The 18,752-nt window shown below is 53.2% G+C and overlaps 2 protein-coding genes across 2 annotated transcripts in view; both read left to right on the forward strand.

The window, feature by feature from the left end:
• Positions 1-18,752, forward strand: part of LOC134563049 (zinc finger protein 345-like) — a 20,908-nt gene continuing 2,156 nt past the window's right edge. The window contains exons 1-5 of the mRNA XM_063420824.1: positions 1-107; positions 10,066-10,210; positions 10,996-11,088; positions 11,542-12,325; positions 15,422-18,604. Coding sequence (XP_063276894.1) covers positions 1-107; positions 10,066-10,210; positions 10,996-11,088; positions 11,542-12,325; positions 15,422-15,939 — 1,647 coding nt within the window. The 3' untranslated portion in view covers positions 15,940-18,604. The remainder of the gene's footprint in view (positions 108-10,065; positions 10,211-10,995; positions 11,089-11,541; positions 12,326-15,421; positions 18,605-18,752) is intronic.
• Positions 18,190-18,752, forward strand: part of LOC134563050 (tetra-peptide repeat homeobox protein 1-like) — a 5,745-nt gene continuing 5,182 nt past the window's right edge. Inside the window, exon 1 of the mRNA XM_063420825.1 lies at positions 18,190-18,310. Within this exon, the coding sequence (XP_063276895.1) occupies positions 18,190-18,310 (121 nt within the window). The remainder of the gene's footprint in view (positions 18,311-18,752) is intronic.

Raw genomic sequence — 18,752 nt, forward strand, 5'->3', positions numbered from 1 at the left:
ATGGACAACATCTCCCAGGTCATCCACAACTGTGAGACCTGCACTGCAATCAAGCAGGCCAAGCGGGTGAAGCCCCTGTGGTACGGTGGACCATGGCTGAAGTACAGGTATAGGGAGGCCTGGCAAATGGACTACATCACCCTTCCCCAAACCCGCCAAGGCAAGCGCTACGTGCTGACTATGGTGGAAGCAACCACTGGATCGTTGGAAACCTACCCTGTGCCTCACACTACTGCCCAGAACACCATCCTGGGCCTGGAAATACAAGTCCTGTGGAGACATGGCACCCCTGAGAGAACTGAGTCGGAGAACAGGACCTATTTCAAGGACAGCCTTATAAACACCTGGGCCAGAGAACATGGCATTGAATGGATATATCACATCCCTTATCATGCACCAGCTGCCAGGAAAGTTAAACTGTGCAATGGATTACTTAAGACTACCCTAAAGGCACTTGGCAGAAGGACCTTCAAGAATTGGGAAATGAACTTAGCAAAAGCCACCCGGATGGTCAACACCCGAGGCTCCATCAACCGAGCTGGTCCTGCCCAGTCTGAAGCCTTGCACACAGTGGATGGAGATAAAGTCCCTGTGGTACACATGAAAGGTATTTTAGGAAAGACTGTTTGGATTAAACCAACCTCAGGCAAAGGCAGACCCACCCATGGGATTGTTTTTGCTCAAGGACCAGGTTACACCTGGTGGTTAATGCAGAAAGATGGGTGTTGGAGTCCAGGGCATCCCTCTGGTCACCCTGGACGGTCAGAGACCCCATCAAAGGGGTCTGTGACCCAGGCAGGGAGGTTTGGAACATGCTCAGGGGGGTCTGGGATATGTACAGGGGGGTTGCAGACCTTGGCACAGAGCCCAGGGAGACACAGGCTTTGACTTCAATCCATGGGAGAGACTACCTACATTGCAGGAGGAATTGCAAGTCACCAAGGTGTGAAATAGATAGTAGTTAGCTTATCACTGGTGGTGCATGTATTTTTGGGTGTGTAGGCTTGAGAAGACAAAATGGAGGATTCGGGGTGTGGTCCTGTCCTCCTGCTTCTTCTTCTTGTCCGACATTTCTGCTGTGAAGGTGGCATGTTTGGATAGGGTCAAAATAGATATGACCTGTTTAGTATAGGTGTTAGGTATTGGTAAATAATTGTAAATAATAGAAACGTAATATGTAGTATGAAGAGGTCAAGACCCTCCCAGACAGGAGGAGTCCATGAGTGACCATGCTGCAGCACAGAGCTCTGCAGAGCACGAGAAGAGCTTGAGAGATAAGAAATAACAAACAAAGAGCAAGACCTTGAAAACTAGAAACCTGAAGACTCGGGTGTGTTTCTTTTCGTCCACTCGTGACTCCTGAAAGGGCAAAGGCATTTTATCACCCTAATTTTGGGGGGTTAAACCCAAGAGATAGGGAAACCCATTATGTGCCACAAAGAGACCTAATTTTGAGTGAGAACTGTGTGTAAGGTTTCATTCTGGATATATATATATCTGTAAGAATGTATTGATTCAGGTAGGATGTAGATGGATGCTCCTGGTGATCCAACATGCCCTCGGTTCAGTCATCCAACAGCCCAGCCAGAATGGATGGGTAACCTTGGCAAGAACCCTCCAACAAGACAATACACGTTTTTCCATGGGCTCAGCCAACAATGTGCTATCATCATGCCTGGTCAGGATTCCCTTTAAGCCCAATGAACATCCCTTCTCAGGGAAATGGCCCAATCCAGTGGACACTTGGCAAGAGTGGAGGGAGATTCTGCCACATGCACCAGAAGAACCACAAGAATTAGATTTATTGAGGTCATCTAAAGCTAGTTATTGTATTCAATTACACTTCTATAATTGTGGTAGATAAGGACAGGCGCCGCAGAAGATTTCGGGATGTAACGGAAAAGCAGCGGGACACTTCCCCCTCCTCATCCACAGAGATAAGCAAATAACCCCTCTGCGGTATGTGACCCCTCCTAACTCCAGTAGTTTTCCATTCCTTTACTAACTCTAACTAGACCCACCGTCCCCTTATGACGTAGTGAAACCCCTTCGAGTATTTAACTCCAAGATGTAAAGTAATAAACGCCATTTTGACCATCCACCACATTAGTGTCAGCGCTTGTCTATAGCCCGAGTAGCTCGGGTAAAGCCGAGCCGCTGTGCTGTCCTTTGAAACCAAGTCGCCCGTCTTCTAGCAGAAGGCAACATATAATCCATCTGCTTATTTCATAAATGATACAACCCCAACCAAAAAGATTCAGAATTTGGCTAATTGGTGCAATTACACCAGCAAAACACCATCCCAGTCCACTCACTATCCCAAAGCACTCCCCCGGGGCGTGTTCCTTCTCTGCGGAGATCGGGCTTGGGCAGGAATCGCCTCACATCTTAGGGGAGGTCCCTGGACTCTTGGCCAACTCACTACCCTTACCCCAAACATAACATTACTACAAGATTAGCAACAGAAAAATAAATTGGTGTAGAGGCAGTTTCCCCAGGAATAAAGAGAACCCTGGAAAAATGCCTTGCGAAACACCATCCATACTGCTATAAGCAAAAGGCTGATTGACGTGCTCTCTATGCAATTTGTTACCAGAAAGTTCTCAGTTCTCTGTGTTATCATATGTTGACTTTTGCTGCAAGAATTTTACTATTCTTTATCGCTGTCCCATCTTGAACCCTTCCCTCAGATCCCACCTTAACTTCCCACCCACACAGAGGTGCATAAGTACCCCTCTCTGACCCTAGACTCTGTCTTTGGCCTCGTGCCTTTTGCCCCTTGTACTGCCTTCATCCAATATGCTGGATGCCTTATTGTTTGCTATTTTTGTGTTACTAAAATTACTTTTTGGATTGAAGCTGTCTCTCTCCATTTAAGTTGCCAGTCGGGCTGGAGGCCCAAGGAAACTCAGAGGGGTCTGATAGTCTGAGCCATACCCCAGGAAGCTTCAAATTGACATGCCAAAAACAATCCTATACTGATTTGGATGAAAATTGTGATCCCAAAGTTACTAATTGGTCTAAAGGAAAAACAGTTGCAGTGTCCATTTTCCTTCCATGGGTGGCCGCTGCAAAAGGTCTTGGTGAGCTTTCCCACCTGGGGTGTTGGCTTAGTAAGCAGGCCAACACAACATCTTAAAGTTCTAAGCAACCTCCTCAAAGATGAAGAGATGACCGGGCATGCCACCCTACAAAACCGGGCAGCAATTGGCTTTCTACTCTTAGCCCATGGACACGGGTGCCAAGATTTTGAGGGCCCTGTTGTTTCAATTTGACATCCTACACAGAATCCATCTTAAGAGCATCCTGCTATTGAAAGAACAGGTTCAGCAAATACAAACAGAGCAAGCAGAGAAGACAACCCATGTAATGAATGAATTCTTTGCACAATGGGGACTCAGAGGTGGGGCACTTTCTTTCATTAAAGGTGTTCTGTGGATCTTTTTTATAATTTTTATTGTTTTACTTATGCTTTCATGCTTTCTATGGTGCGTAAAAAAGGCTCTCGGAGAAGCCTTCTTAATAAATAAAGAAGGGAAAGTTGTGGAGGCCAGAAAGCCTCCTGGAAATAAGCTCACCACACTCCCCTGGAGGGAAAACCCTTAGGCAACAACCTCCGTTGCTATGGCGAGGAAAAAGGCCTCTCCCAGCATGCTCTCTACTGCATGTAAATTTTATGTACCCCATTGGCCCTTCCCTCTTGTTCTGCCCCTGTGCCCTCAGCTTATTGGTCCTGATGTTCTGCCCCAGCCCTCGCTATCCCCATATAAACCCTTGCTGCCTCTGACTTTCCCAGTGTCATCCTTGGATTCCTTCGCAGCAAGAGCTTAATGAAGACTCTCTGTGGAACCCCACGTAAAGACTCCATCCCTTTATTCTGCTTTGCTCAAGAGCTGAAATCGCCACTTAAGGGCAGAAATCACTCAGTGAGAGTGAATGTGCCTGTGCACCCAGACCATCCTTTTAAAGACGCTTCTGTGGGAAGGTCACGGTACTCCACCACCTACGACAGTGGTATATTTTATGCTGTAAGTATTTCTCAGTGTCACTGTGTCACTACATTACATACATGCCAGAACTAACTGACATTGTATGATCTCATGGTTATCAGATAGTTCTTTTGCACTGCACTTATGTCTCCCCAATTCAGGGATTGTTTAGGGTCTTTGATGAAAGCTTCCAAGGTCTTCTTCACATCTGATCTTTTCAACTATGTCTTCGGAGCATGTGTAGTTATGGTGTTCCTTGATCTGTCTGGTCCTAACTATCCTAAATTGTTTCATTTGAGACTAATTTGCTTTACACTTGCCAATTTCTCATTACTTACTGATCTCTAAAGCTAGCCACTGGGGGAGGTTTTTTCCTTCTTTTTTCATCTGTTCAGCATTAGGCAACTAGTTAACCATCTACTAGTCATTACATTGCAAAAAAAGTTATTTATATCAGATTATATAGGCATCAGGTTATATAGATATATTAAAAGTCATGATTTAGTTATACTGATATCAGATTATATTGATAAAACAGGTTATATTGATATCTTATAACTCAAGAAATAGAAGCATCTTGTAACATTGATCTAAGTTATATCAGCGTCAGGGCTCTTCCCAGAGGCGTGGAGATGTTGGAGAGAGGACTGCAGAGAGGGGTGAGGGATCCCTAAAGTGGGATTTTGGGGATAGGATCCGTAGGGATGGGAATGTCCTACTCCCTTTCAAGGGGACTGTCACACCTGAGCCAGGTGTGCAGGGCAGGACCTTGCCCTGACCCCAAGCACTGTCCCACCTGCAGGATCTTCTTCCCATCAGCCTCTTCCTCCCGTGGACCCAAGACCAGCTTGGTGCTAAACAAAGAAGCTGGGGTGGGGTCATGCCCTGGTGGGGGCTGCACACCCCCTCTGCCCCTTCCCCAAATTCCTTCCCAGGGGAAACAGGAGCTGGGCCAGGAGTTCTGTGGGGAAGGAAAAGGGGGTAACACCGGGATGGGGGGGGTCACACACAGTCTGGAGGGACACAGATGGCTCCTGGGGATCCCTTCTCACTCCCATGGTGCCAGGAAGATGAACATCTCTAAGGAGCACTTGTCCCCTGGCAGCACCTTGTGAGCAGGGACTGCTGACAGCTCTGGGGGTCTGGGGGCTCACAACCAGCCTAAATCCCCCTACCAGCCCCACAGCCACTCACAGCCCCCTCAAGCCATCCCACAGAGCCCAGCTGTGCCTCCTCCCCAACCCAACCACTCCTTTGCAATATAAATGGCACCAAGATCCATCAAAACTCTTTCCCATCTCCCCCAAGACCCACACAAATTCTCTCCAACACATACAGCCCTTCCAGAATTCCCAAAACTCCCACACAGGCCCCTCTAAAGCCCGTAAACTCCCTCCCAGCACTACAAATGCCCTTAAGAATCACCACAACCCCCTTCCAATCCTCCCAGGATCCTATAAACCCTTTCCCAATCCCCCATGGCACTGACCAGGAGAGGTTTTTGGACAGGAACATCCACAGCTGGGAGCAGTTCAGGCACTTCAGCAGCATTTTAGGCACTTCCATCCCTTTGGGCTCCTCCCAGAGGCCTGGAGATGCTGGAGGAGGGATTGCAGAGGGGGATGACGGATCCCAGGAGTGGGATTTTGGGGACAGGATGAGGGGCTGTGTGAGCCACTTGCTGGGCTATCAGTCTGGGGGCTCCCCTGGTGGTCCCGGGGCCCCAAGCTGCAGAGCTGTCACCACTTCCTACTTCAGGTGGTGGTTCTGGTGGGATCTCTGTTCTTTGGGGCTCTTCCTGCAGCCAGAGAACTTGTAGGGACCCTCCTCCAGGTGGATCCTCCAGGTGTTCCATCAGCTTTGGGCTCCTACTGGAAGTGACTGGGCTCTACTGGGATCATACAGAGATCATGATGGGAGTGACTGGGAATGACTCCAAGCATGCTGAAGGACACTGGAGTATATTTGAAGTGTTTCTGACCATACTGAGGTGACTGGAACCACACTGGGAACAACCCAGATCATGCTGGGGACAACTGGGACCATACTGGAGGCAACTGGGAGCAAGTGGGAGTCACTGGGTCTACACTGAAAGCAACTGGGCATGACTGGGAGCCTGGTGGAAGAGACTGGGATCATATGGGGAGTGACTGGGACTGTACTAGAGGCCACTGGTATCACACTGTGAGGAACAGGGAGCAATTGGAACCATGCTGTGAGCAACTGGGATCATACCGGGAGTGACTGGGCTCTGGGAAGCCCAGGATGGTGAGGAGCAGGACGACAACTCCCATCCCAACCCCACAGATACCCCCCATTCCCACTGATCTCCCCAGCCCCTGGCTCCTCCTACTCACCCCTGCTCTGACTGCTCGACCTGGACTTGCAGCATCTCCAGGTCAGTGTTGGATGTGCTGGGCACACTCACCAACCTGGGTCTGGGAATCCCGATATCCCAGCTCAAATCTGGCCCTGCTCAAAGGGGGTCCCATCCATGTGCACCCAAAGGTGGGTGAGCAGGCTGCAGCTCCAGCTGAAGCTCTTCCCACATTCCAAGCACTTGCAGGGCTTCTCCCTGCCATGGAGCTGCTCAGGGACTACCAGTTCTAACTGCATTTGGATCTGTCTGCCTTCCTGGCCCAGGGTGGGTCTTTCCTCCTTGGGCCTCCCTGGGCTGGGTTTGGAACCTCTCCCCATGCGGGATCTCTGGGGCTTTTTGTCCCCACTGAATTCCTGCGCTGTTGAGCCTCTCAAAACAGCCTCTTCCACGAGGTTCTGCCACGGGGATTTGTCCTCCATGGTCTCCGTCCTCAACTCATTTTCTGGGAGAGGAAGGACAAGGACAGAAGATAAAAGAAGAAATAAAGACAGACATAAGCAAAGAAAGAGGAAAGGATATTTATTTACATTCCAGAGGGAAGGAGAAAGAGATTTCTCCAATCCATCCCTGGCAGAACGGCATCAGGAGCAGCTTTGTCCTTGTTAAAAACGACTCTTTAATATTGGCTTTTGCATGTATATATTAATTTTTGCATGTTGTTATTGATCACGAATACTGAACTATAGTACAGTTTATAACTACTTTGTGCTGCTTGCTAATATAACATAACCTATCATTATAAGTATGCATGGTATAGCCCATGGAAATACTGGTGTGATGAATATATATCTAAATGTACACCCTATAATTTATAGAAATAATGCTGTGGTGAATGTATTATACTGTAGGCCTTAGTAAAACATAAAATGTTAAAATACTTCTACGTAACTAAGAGAACTACATAAAGCAATGATGTTGTTTCCCATATCTGCTGACTGACCTCTCCAAGTGATAATCAAGTGACTCCAAGTGACTATCAAGTGATAAGTGACACAAACCAGAGCACCAGAGAATTAGAAAAGAACTTGTTAACTCCACTTAACAAGGAAGTGTAAAAAAACAGGATGAAACCACAAAAAGGAATAAAATATATTGACCTGATCTGCAGGATGTCATGCAGATAAGTCAGAGTGTAAAACAAAAACAAGAGAGTTCAAAAGCTCCCAAGAATGTCTGAATAATGCACAAAACTTAAGAATATGTATGTATCTCAGTAACGTAACAGTATGTAGATAACACTGCCTTAATTAACCTTGGTGTTCTTTGGCCCATAGCCAGGAATACCCCCGTGGAGGACATTCTCACTTTTCATTCCCTTATTATATTCTTAAAAATATTTTAAAAACTGAAAAGTTTTGTTTTTCACATCCTGCAGCCAGGGGCTATGCTGGGCTGGAAAATGGAGCAGGAGAGAGGGAAAGGGGCAGTGACTTCCTCCTCACATACCTTGGTGTGCTAATTTAAAAGCTGGTTTGCCCATGATGGCATGTACTGAGTGATCTGTCCCAGTCCTTATCTCAAGGAAGAAGCCTTCATGAAGCCTTCATTCTGTTGTCTCTCTCTTGTCCCTCTCTGGAGGGGAGTGAGGGAGCAGTTTTGGTGGGTGCATGGCATCCAGCCAGGGTACACTGACTACCTTTCCTTTCCTTCATTCTTTCTAGAGGTCACAGTCAAGAGGTTGAGTGGGGCTTTGATGGAGGGAGCGAAGGTGGCGGGGAATAGCAAGCACAGAAGGCGCAGGGATGTGGGACAGGCATCAGAAGGCCCAGACAGCTGGTAGAGGGCAAGGCCTGTTCTCCTGGCCCAGCAGCAGCCCCGTGCCCTGCCCAAGGTCCTTGCACCAGGGCCTGGGCCTCAGAGGCAGAGCCCAGTCCCGGGGGTGACGTTTCTGCCCCAACCCCCATCCAGCCCAGCCTCCCCCGTGTGTGCAGTGACCGCAGGCACGGGCTGCACTGGACAGTGTGACCTGCTGGGGACATGGAGAGCTGCCCCCACTGTGACACTGCCCTTGGGATTTCACAGGCATCAAACAAATCACAGCCAGCCCTGTCCCTTGCTGATGCTCTCTAGAGCATGTCCCATGCACTAGAGAGCATGACGGCTAGCCCTGCTCCTTGTACTGTCACAGGCACCACAGCACACCCCAGCCCTGCTCCTTGAGGGGCCCCAGGGGGACAGGCCCTATGAGTGTCTCAAATATGGGAAGAGCTTCTCATAGAGTTCTAACTTGACCCAACACCAATGGAGCCAACACTGAGAGAAGCCCTGCAAGTGTCCTGAGTGCAGGAAGAGATTTGTGTGCTGTTCCAGCTCTATCGCCCTTGGGAGGATCTGCACTGGATGATCCCTAAAGACCCCAAGTGGGCAGAGTCCCGGTGGTCCCTGGTGCCTGTGATCCATGTTGGGAAGACACCTGGCTGGGGCTCTACATCTCCCTGGCTCCCCATGGCCTGGATTTTCTTCTCATTTCTTTTTGTCCTTTCAGAACACCCAAAACTGGGGTAAAAATAAAGATGTTGAACTAAGTCATGGATGGAGACATGGATGGATCATCCAGGGGATGTGGGGGATGCTGGGTGCAAGGGAGTTGAAGGTTCCTGGCAGGGACTTAGGGCTTGCTCAGGGATTTGGGATCCCCAGGCCGAGCAGCTTTAGCTGCACTGGGAGACCCTGGCAGAGGTTCTGGGGCAGCGGATCAAGGACCGCCTGCCCTGGAACTGTTCCCATGTCCTCCCTGTCCCAGTTCCCAGTATCCCTTCTCCAGCATCCCCCTCTCCCCACTGTCATTCCCCTTCCCTGTTCCCTTATCACCCCATTCCTGGTCGCATCCAGCTCACATCCCAGTCTGGATCCCATTCCCAGTCTCATTCCCTGTCCCTGCTCCATATTCTCTGACTGGTTACCATTCCCATGTTCCCAGTAACATATTCCCCATTCCTGTTTCTATATTCCAATTCTCATTCCCATCCCTGCATTCCTGTTTTTGATCCTGGCCCGATCTACCTAATCCCCATCCCATATTCCCACTCCAGTTCCTGTTTCCATACTCCCTGTCCCATTCCTGTATATTCATCCCAGGTCGCATTCCACATCCCTCCCCCAAATTCCCGGTACCATTCCCCTTTAAGCTCTGATTTCCGTTTTCATTCCTGGTCCCTGTTCCCATTCCCTGTCCCATTGCCCAGGACCGCCTCTCACACAGGACCATGAGGGCTCCCGACCTCGGCCTGGCTGTGGCACATGAACCCTTCAGCCCTGCTGCTGCCCTTGCCCAGCTGCACACAGCACAAGGCTTTGGGCATTTCTCACAGGCCCCAGCTGGCCATAGCAGCCCCTCCTGCCAGCACCCGCTGTGCCTCACAGCCCTCCCTGCTGCTGGGGCCATGCAGGGCACACGGGCCTGCAGGAGCCTCCTGTTCTTGGCACAGGAGCAAGGCTGCAGCTCCAGCCTTTGGGCCCTGGGCCACAGCAGCCCAGGGGAGGCCCAGCTGCAGAGCTCGCAGCCCCGCGTGTGTTTCACTGGAGCACTTTGGAACGCTGATCCCCATCCCATTTTATCTCTCTAGTCGCTGTTTCCATATTCCCTGTCCCGTTCCCATATTCCAATCCCCATTCCCATTCCCTGTCCCCATTCCCGCTCGCCGTCCTCTCTCACCGGACACCGCCGTCTTCGCTCCGGTCGTCACCTGACCGCAGAAAGCCCGCGCTGGTATCGCCTGCCAATCACAGCGTGCGATCGCTCCTAGATTTGCATAACCACGCCCTACGCATTCGCCCGCCCTGCGCCGGCTGCAGCCGCTGCCGGGCGCTGTTCGCTCTCAGTTCCCTCCCAGTGCTCGCAGTAAGGGCCAGACTGGGAGGGAAAGCGCTCCCAATTCCTTCCCGCCGCTCCCAGTGCCGTACGGGGCGGGACCGATTTGGAAGCCTACCAAGGTAGAGCGCGGCTTCTTTTGAGTGTCGGCAAAGCACGGGCCGGGCTGGGAGCGGAGGAGGAGCGGGAGGAAGAGGAGGGACAGAGGAGGAGGACAAAGAAAGTGGTAAGAGGCAGGAAGAGGAGGAGCGGGAACAGGCGGGACAGAGGAGGAAGAGGAGGCCGAAGAGGAGGAAGAGGAGGAAGGGCCGAAGCAGCAACACCACGCGGCTCCCCCGGCCAGTCGTTCAGGCTGCAACTCCCAGAGCTCCCGCAGCACGGCTCCCCTCGGAACCCGCAGGTGAGCGGGAAGGGAGACCTCTCCTCAAATCCATCGCGGGAGTCTCCGGGAGGGCTTTTTTTGCTGGCCAGGGGATGTGTACATCTTGCAGGACACCGAAGCCGAGCCGGAGATGGCCGTGGAGGGGTCTTCGGGGGTCCCACGTGGCGAGCATCCGGCGTGCAGAGCGGCGATATCGGGCTTGGGGATCCCCGGCAGAGCCGGGGGAGAACGCGGCAGCCTCGGAGCGGGAAGAGCGCAGTGGGGCGATCCCGGAGCCTGGGGACCCTTGACATCCTGGAGGGGTGGGGGAGCCGGGACATCAAAGGGGTCTCTGCTTCACGAGGCTGAAAGGGGCGCTGACTTCTGCAACTGCACTTGGGCAGCAGCACCATCAAACCCAACACACTCAACCCTTGCTTTCCGCCCAAATCAGGATTTCCCGTTCCCAAACCTCGGCCCGCTGGAGCAGGAGGGGGCCGCGATGAAAAGGAAGATGTCCCGGGAGCCAGAGCCAGGAAAGGACGAAGTCAGTGCCCCTTTCCCCCTCTCTCCTGCTCCATCTCCCAGCCCAGCCTGGCCCCCGGCTGCAGGACAACCCCGCTGCTGATGCCGTCCTGCTGGGGATGCACTGGGGGATCTCCTTGCCCTTCCCTGTTGCACAGAGGCAAATCCCATCCTCTCATTGTACTTCCTCCCCCAGACATAAATCTGAGCACGAAGCCAAGGGAGGACAAATCCCCGCAGCAGAACCTCGTGGAAGAGGCCGTTTTGAGCGGCCCCACGGTGCAGGAATCTTATGGGGAGGAAAATCCCCAGAGATACCACATGAGGAGGGGTTGCAAACACAGATCTCAGGCACCCGAGGAGGAAAGATCCACCTGCAGTCAGGAAGGCAGCCGCAGCTTGGAGCTAGTGGTCCCTGAGCAGCCTCACGATAGGGAGAAGCCCCACAAGTGCTCAAAATGTGGCAAGAGCCTGAAGGAAGAGATCCTCCCTGATATGCCACTGGACAATCCACACGGCGGAAGGGCCCTATGAGTGTGGGGAGTGTGAGAAGAGCTTCAGGAACAGCTCCCACCTGACTGTCCACCAGAGGAGCCACACAGGAGATCCCTACAAGTGTGACCAGTGCAGGAAGAGGTTTCTCACCAGCTCCCATCTCCTCAAGCATCAGCGGATTCACACAGATGAGAGGCCCTTCCGCTGCCCCGACTGCAAGATAGGGTTCAAGGAGAAATCCACCCTCATCACCCACCAGCGCATCCACACCAGGGAGAGACCCTATGAGTGTTCTGAATGTGGGAAGAGCTTCAGCCACAGCTCCACCCTGATTGTCCACCAGAGGAGCCACACGGGGGAACGGCCCTACGAGTGTGGGGAGTGTGGGAAGAGGTTTAGCTCAAGCTCTGAGCTGATCAAACACCAGAGAAGCCACACAGGGGAGAGGCCCTATGAGTGTGACCAATGCAGGAAGAGGTTTCGGACGAGCTCCCTTCTCCTCGTGCACCAGCGGACTCACACGGATGAGAGGCCCTTCCGCTGCTGTAACTGCGGGATGGGCTTCAAGCACAACTCCCACCTCGTCAGGCACCAGCGCATCCACACTGGGGAGAGGCCCTATGAGTGTCTCCAGTGTGGCAAGAGCTTCAGTACGAGCTTCAGTCTGATTGTTCACAAGCGCATCCACAATGGGGAGAGGCCCTACAAGTGTCCCCAATGTGGGAGGAGCTTCTCTCAGAGCTCTCACTTGATCAAGCACAGACAGAACCAGCACTGAGGGAAGCCCTGCAAGTGCCCCGAGTGCAGGAAGAGCTTTGTGCGCTGCTCCAGCTCCATCCTCCATGGGAGGATCCACCCTGCATGAGCCCCAGTGATCCATGGTGCCGGGGATCCCTATGGAGAAGACACATGGCTGGAGGCTCCACATCCTCCTGGCTCCCTGTGGCCTGGATTTTCTTTTCATTTCTCTTTATCTTTTGAAATCACCAAAAACCCAGGTAGAAATAAAGACGTTGACTGAAACTGTTATGGGGACATGGGGGGATCTTCCAGGGGATTTGGGGGATGATGGGTGCAGTGGAATTGTGTATACCTCAGGGCTTTTGGCTACCCAGACCAAGCAGCTCTGGCTGTGCTGGGAGACCCTGGTGGAGGTTTGCAGGCAAATGATCAACGACTCCCTGCCCTGGGACTGTCCCCATGTCCCCCTGTTCCCGGCGTCCAGGATCTCCCTGTTCCCGCTGTCACTCCTCTTGCCCCCTGCCCATTCCTGTGTCACCCTAGTCCTAGTCCTGTCCCGCTCCCATCCCAATCCAAATCCTATGCCCCCTCTCATTCTCTCTTCCATGGTCTTTGGATGCTTTTCCCATATTCCCAGCCCCATTCCCCGTATTCCCCTTGCCCATCCTGGACCCACCTTCCTAATTCCCATCCCATATTCTCTCTCCAGTTATTGTTTCCATGTTTTCTGTCCTGTTTAACGTTCCTATAGCCAATCCCATTCCAGATACCATATAATTGTTTTACCGTATTCCAGGAAATAATCCCATATTCCTTGTCCCATTCCTTGTCCCTGTCTCCATTCTTGGTCCCATTCCTGTTCCCATGGCTGGTCCTGTATTACCTGTCCCTGTCCTAGTCCGGTACTCCTAGGCCAAATCTTGGTCCCTGTCCCCATTTTGTGTCTCATTCCAAGTCCCTATCTGATATTTGCACTTCTGTATTCCCAGTCCCTGTCCCCAATCCCAGGCCATGGCCCCAATCCCACACCTCTCCCTTAGTCCTTGTCCCAATTGCCCACGATCAATCCCAGTCACTGTCTCGTATTTCCAGTCCCATTCCTGGTCCTTGACCATATTCCCAATCACCATCCCCATTCCCGATCCCTGTCCCCATTCCCAGTTCCTGTCCTGTGTTCCCAGTCTCATTCCCTCTCCCTTTCCCAGTCCTTTCCTGTATTGCCAATCACACTCGCGGTGCCATTCTCATTACCTATCCCCAGTCTGTGTCCCCGTTGTTTGTCCCCATTCCTGGTGCTATTCCCCAGGGCTGCCTTCACATGGGACCCTGAGGGCTCCCCACCTCGGGCTGCCTGTGGCACACGAACCCTTCAGCCCTGCTGCTGCCCTTGCCCAGCTGCACACAGCTCCAGCCTTTAGGCCCTGGGCCGCAGCAGCCCAGGGGAGGCCCAGCTGCAGAGCTCACAGCCCAAAATGTGTTTGACTGCAACGCTTTGGAACACTGATCCCCAGCTCATATTATCTCATCAGACGATGTTTCCATCTTCCCGGTCCCTTTCCCACATTCCTATTCCTGCTCTCTGTCGCGCCTCACCGGACGCTGCCGGCATGACTCCTGATCCGCCCGGCCTTCACGTGAAAAAGGAAACCCCGCCCCTCTCCCGCCCACCAATCACAGCGTGACATTTCTCCGCTTTTTGCATAACCACGCCCTTTGTGTTGGCCCCTCCACTTGCCGGCTGCAGCCGCGTCCGGGCGCTGTTTGCTCCCAGTTCCCTCCCAGTGCTCCCAGTAAGAGCCATAGTTGGAGGGAAAGCGCTCCCGATTCCTTCCGCCTGCTCCCAGAATCGCTCCCATTACCGCACTGGGCGGGGCCGCTTTGGAACCCGCCCAGGGCAGAGCGCGGCTGCTTTTGGTTGTCGGCAACGACTGGGCCGGGGTGGAAGCGGAGGAGTCGGAAGAAGGACACCGGAAAGAGAAGAGAAAAGTGAAAGAAAAATAGAGAAGAGACAGGAACAGGAGAAGCAGAAAGAGGAGGGACAGAGGAAAAGGACAAGGAGGAGCGGGAAGAAGAGGAGAACCTGGAGGAAGAGGAGGAGCAACAGCACCACGCGGTTTCCCCGCCCGCCCGCTCAGGCCGGAGTTCACCCGGCTCCGGCAGCATCGCCCACCCCCAGGACCCGCAGGTGAGCGGGGAGGGGGAGCTCGCCCCAAATCCATCAGGGGGGTTGTCGGGAGGGTTTTTGTGCGGGGCAGGGGATGTTTGGATCTTGCAGGACCCCAAAACCGAGCCGGAGATGGCCCTGCAGGGATCTTGGCATGTCCCACGTGGCGATCGCCCGGTACCGGCGGGCAGAGCCTTGAGAGGAGAGGGGTCCGGGACCCCCGATGCTGAAAGGGGCGCTGACTTCTGCAGCTGCACTTGGGCAGCGGGACTATCAAACCAAACACGCTCAGCCCTTGTTTACCCCTCAAAGCAGGATTTCCCATTCCTAAACCTCGGGCAGATGGAGGAGGATGGGGCCGCGAGAAGGAAGATGTCTCAGCAGCCACGGGCAAGTGAGGAGGAAGTCAGTGCCCCTTTGCCCCTCTCTCCCACTCCGTGTCCCAGCCCAGCCTGGCCCCAGCTGCAGGACAACTCCACTGCCGACGATGCACTGGAGGATCTCCTTCCCCTTCCCTGTGGCCCAGAGGCAAATCTCATCCTCTCCTTGTCCTTCCTTCCCCAGACACAGAGCTGAGGACGGAGACCACGGGGGATAAATCCCCACAGCAGAACCTCGTGGAAGAGGCTGTTCTGAGGAGCTGCACAGCGCAGCAATGCAATGGGGAGGAAAAGTCACGGAGATCCCGCACGAGGGGGGGCTGCAAACACAGATCCCGGGGATTTGACAAGGAAAGATCCACCCTGGGCTGGGGTGTTCGCAGTTCGGATCTGGGGGTCCCTGAGCAGTCTCACAATGGGTAGAAGCCCCACAGGTGCTCAAAATGTTAGAAGAGTTTCAGGGTGGAAATCTGGCCTGATATACCACTGGAGAATCCACACTGTGGAACGGCCCTGTGAGTGTGGGCAGTGTGAGAAGAGCTTCAGCACAAGGTCCGACCTGATCAAACACCAGATGATCCATACAGGGGAGAGACCTTACAAGTGTGACCAATGCAGGAAGAGGTTTCCCACCAAGTGTAGTCTCCTCAAGAATCAGCGGATTCACACGGATGAGAAGCCTTTCTGCTACCCTGACTGCAGGATGGGCTTCAAACGCAACTCCACCCTCGTAAACCACCGATGCATCCACACTGGGGAGAGGCCCTATGAGTGTCCTGAGTGTGGGAAGACATTCAGAGATAGCTCTTCCATGATCATCCTCTGGAGGAGCCACACAGGGGAGAGACCCTACGAGTGTGACCAATGCAAGAAGAGGTTTCCCACCAGCTCCCACCTCCTTGTGCACCAGAGGATTCACACGGATGAGAGGCCCTTCCACTGCCCTGACTGCGGGAAGGGCTTCCGGTACAACTCCATCCTTGTCAGCCACGTCTGCATCCACACAGGGGAGAGGCCCTACGAATGTCCCCAGTGTGGGAAGAGCTTTTCCAGGAGCTCAGCCCTGACCCAACACCAATGGAGTCAGCACTGAGGGAACCCATGTGAGTGCCCCGGCTGTGGGAAGAGCTTAGTGGACTGCTCCAGCTCCATCCCCCATGGGAGGATCCACAGTGGATGATTCCCAGTGACCCCTGATGTGCAGAGCCCCTGTGATCCATGGTGCCAAAGATCTGTGTTGGGCAGACACCTGCCTGGGGGCTCCATATCTCCTGGGTCCTTGTTGCCTGGATTTTCTTTTCATTTCTCTTTATGTTTTTAAATCACCAAAAACAGAGGGATAAAAAAAGACATTGAAATGAAACTTTTATGAGGGGATCTTCCAGGGGATATGGGGTATGATGGGTTCCAGGGAGCTGAGGGTTGCTCAGGGCTTTGGGCTCCCAAGGCTGAGCAGCTCCGGCTGCACTGGGATACCCTGGTCAAAGTTTGGGGACTGCTGATCAAGGATAACCTGTCCTGGAACTGTCCCCTGTCCAGGAGCCCCCTCTCCCTGCTGTCACTGCCCTTGCCCTCTGCCCGTTCCTTTATCACCCCCGTCCTGGTCCTGTCCTGCTCCCATCCCAGTCTGGCTCCCATTCCCCCTCTCATTCCCTGTCCTGTAGACTCTGGATGCCATTCCCATATTCCCAAGCCCATATTCCCTGTCCTGTTCCCGTTCTCATATTCTTGGTTCCTTTGCTTGACCGGCATTTTAATTTCTATATTCCCTGTCCTGTTCCCATATTCCCAGTCCCATTCCCGTATTCCCCTTTCCAGTCCCGGACCCACCTTCCGAATCCCCATCGCATATTCTCTCTCCACTTATTGTTTCCATGTTCTCTGTCCTGTTTCCATGTTCCCATTGCCCATCCCATTCCACATCCCCTATTCCTGTATTACCTTATTCCTGGGAATATTCCCATATTCCTGGTCCCATTCCTGCTCCCTGTCCCCATTCCTGGTCCCTCTGCTGGTCCCAGTCCTGTATTACCTGTCCCTGTCCCAGTCCAGTACTCCTAGGCCAAATCTTGGTCCCTGTCCCCATTCTGTGTATCATTCCAAGTTCCTGTCTCGTATTTCCACTTCTGTATTCCCGGTCCCTGTCCCCATTCCCAGGCCATGGCCCCAATCCCACACCTCTCCCTTAATCCCTGTCCCAATTCCCAAGATCATCCCTAGTCCCTGACTCCTATTTCCAGTCCCATTCCTGGTCGTCCACCATATTCCCCATTCCCGTCCCCATTACGGATCCCTGTCCCCATTCCCGCTCCCTGTCCGCTCTCACCGGACACCGCCGCCCTCCCTCCGGCGCCCCCCCGCCCCTCACCTCACCGGCGAAACGCCCTCTGCTCCCGCCCACCAATCACAGCGCGCGATCGCTCTTCGATTTGCATAACCACGCCTATTGTCTAGGCCCCGCCCCTCACCGGCTGTAGCCGCGTCCAGGCTGTTTGTTCCCAGTTCCCTGCCAGTGCTATCAGAAGGAGCCATACTTGGAAGGAAAGCGCTCCCAATTCCTTCTCACTGTTCCCAGGATCGCTCCCGGTGCTCCCAGGAAAGCTCCCGGTACCGCATGGGGCGGGGCCGCTTTGGAACCCCTCCCAGGGCAGAACTCACCCTTGACCTGACACCAAGGGAGCCAACACTGAGGGAAGCCCTGCGAGTGCCCCGAGTGCAGGAAGAGCTTCATGAACAGCTCCAGCTCCATCCGCCATGGAAGGATCCGTGCTGGATGATCCCCAGTGACCCCCGGTGGGCAGAGCCACGGTGATCCATGGTGCCTGTGATGTGTGTTGGGAACACACCTGGCTGGGGACTGCACATCTTCCTTGTTCCCTGTGGACGCCTGGACACATTAACAGACCAACATTAGAAATCCATTGTGGAGAGCGCATTTGTCGACTTCTGACCCCAGAAAAATCTCACTTTTTGTGTCTTCTGGTGGCATCAAGCAGCACTGCATGGCCTTGGAAGTCTTCTCCAACATTATTGCATTGTTTCAATTCTCTCTGGCTCATGGGCATCTTCCACAGCAAATGGGGACAGACTGGGTCCAAACCCACAATTTTGGATACCCTCCAAATCAGTGTGGAAACGCTGTAAAAAAGGTTCTTCCCACCCACCCAAGCATGTGGATGCTCTGCCAGCGGGGATATATAAATCCTTTTGTTTTGGCCTTGAAACGAACAAGTTTGTGTTCATCTTTTTGAAAGCCTTTAAACTCATGTAAAAATAAAGCTATTGAACTAAGGCATGGATGGGGACATGGGGGACAATGACATGGGTGAGGCCATGAGAGGACATGGGGGACATGGATGGGGACGCAGACATGGATAGCCCATGGGTGGACATGGACATTGTTGGGGACATGCATGGGGACATGAACTGGGACAGCATCAATGCCAGCACAGTGTGCCAGAACAGTGCCACCAGCACCTTGATCTTGGCCATGGGGAAGCGCTGCCTCATGCAGTTATTGCCACCACGTCCCCACTGTCACCACACTGGTGTTCCAGCCAAATGTCACCCCCCCTCCAGGGCGGGACAGGGAACTTGTTCAGCTGGGAACAGAAGGGAGTGACAGCCAGGGTGTCCTAGGGCCACTGCGCTCACCCCAACCACCTCTGGGGACAGGGCAATGGTCAGTGTCACCCAGAGGGTCACATGGCCCCATGCTGGGTGTGATCAGAGGCGTCCTGGTGGAAGCATCCTCACAGGTATGGTGACATTATCCCCTGATGTGTGTCCCGGTTGTATCATGTCCCCTCTCCTCCATGTGTCCCTGGCCCCTCCCCGTGTCTCCCTGTCTCCCCTCTCTGTGTCCCTGTCCCCTCTGTGTGTCCCTTTCCTGCCCTGGGTATTCCT

Source organism: Prinia subflava, chromosome 33 (assembly GCF_021018805.1).
Source record: "Prinia subflava isolate CZ2003 ecotype Zambia chromosome 33, Cam_Psub_1.2, whole genome shotgun sequence".
NCBI classification, from domain to species: Eukaryota; Metazoa; Chordata; class Aves; order Passeriformes; family Cisticolidae; genus Prinia; species Prinia subflava.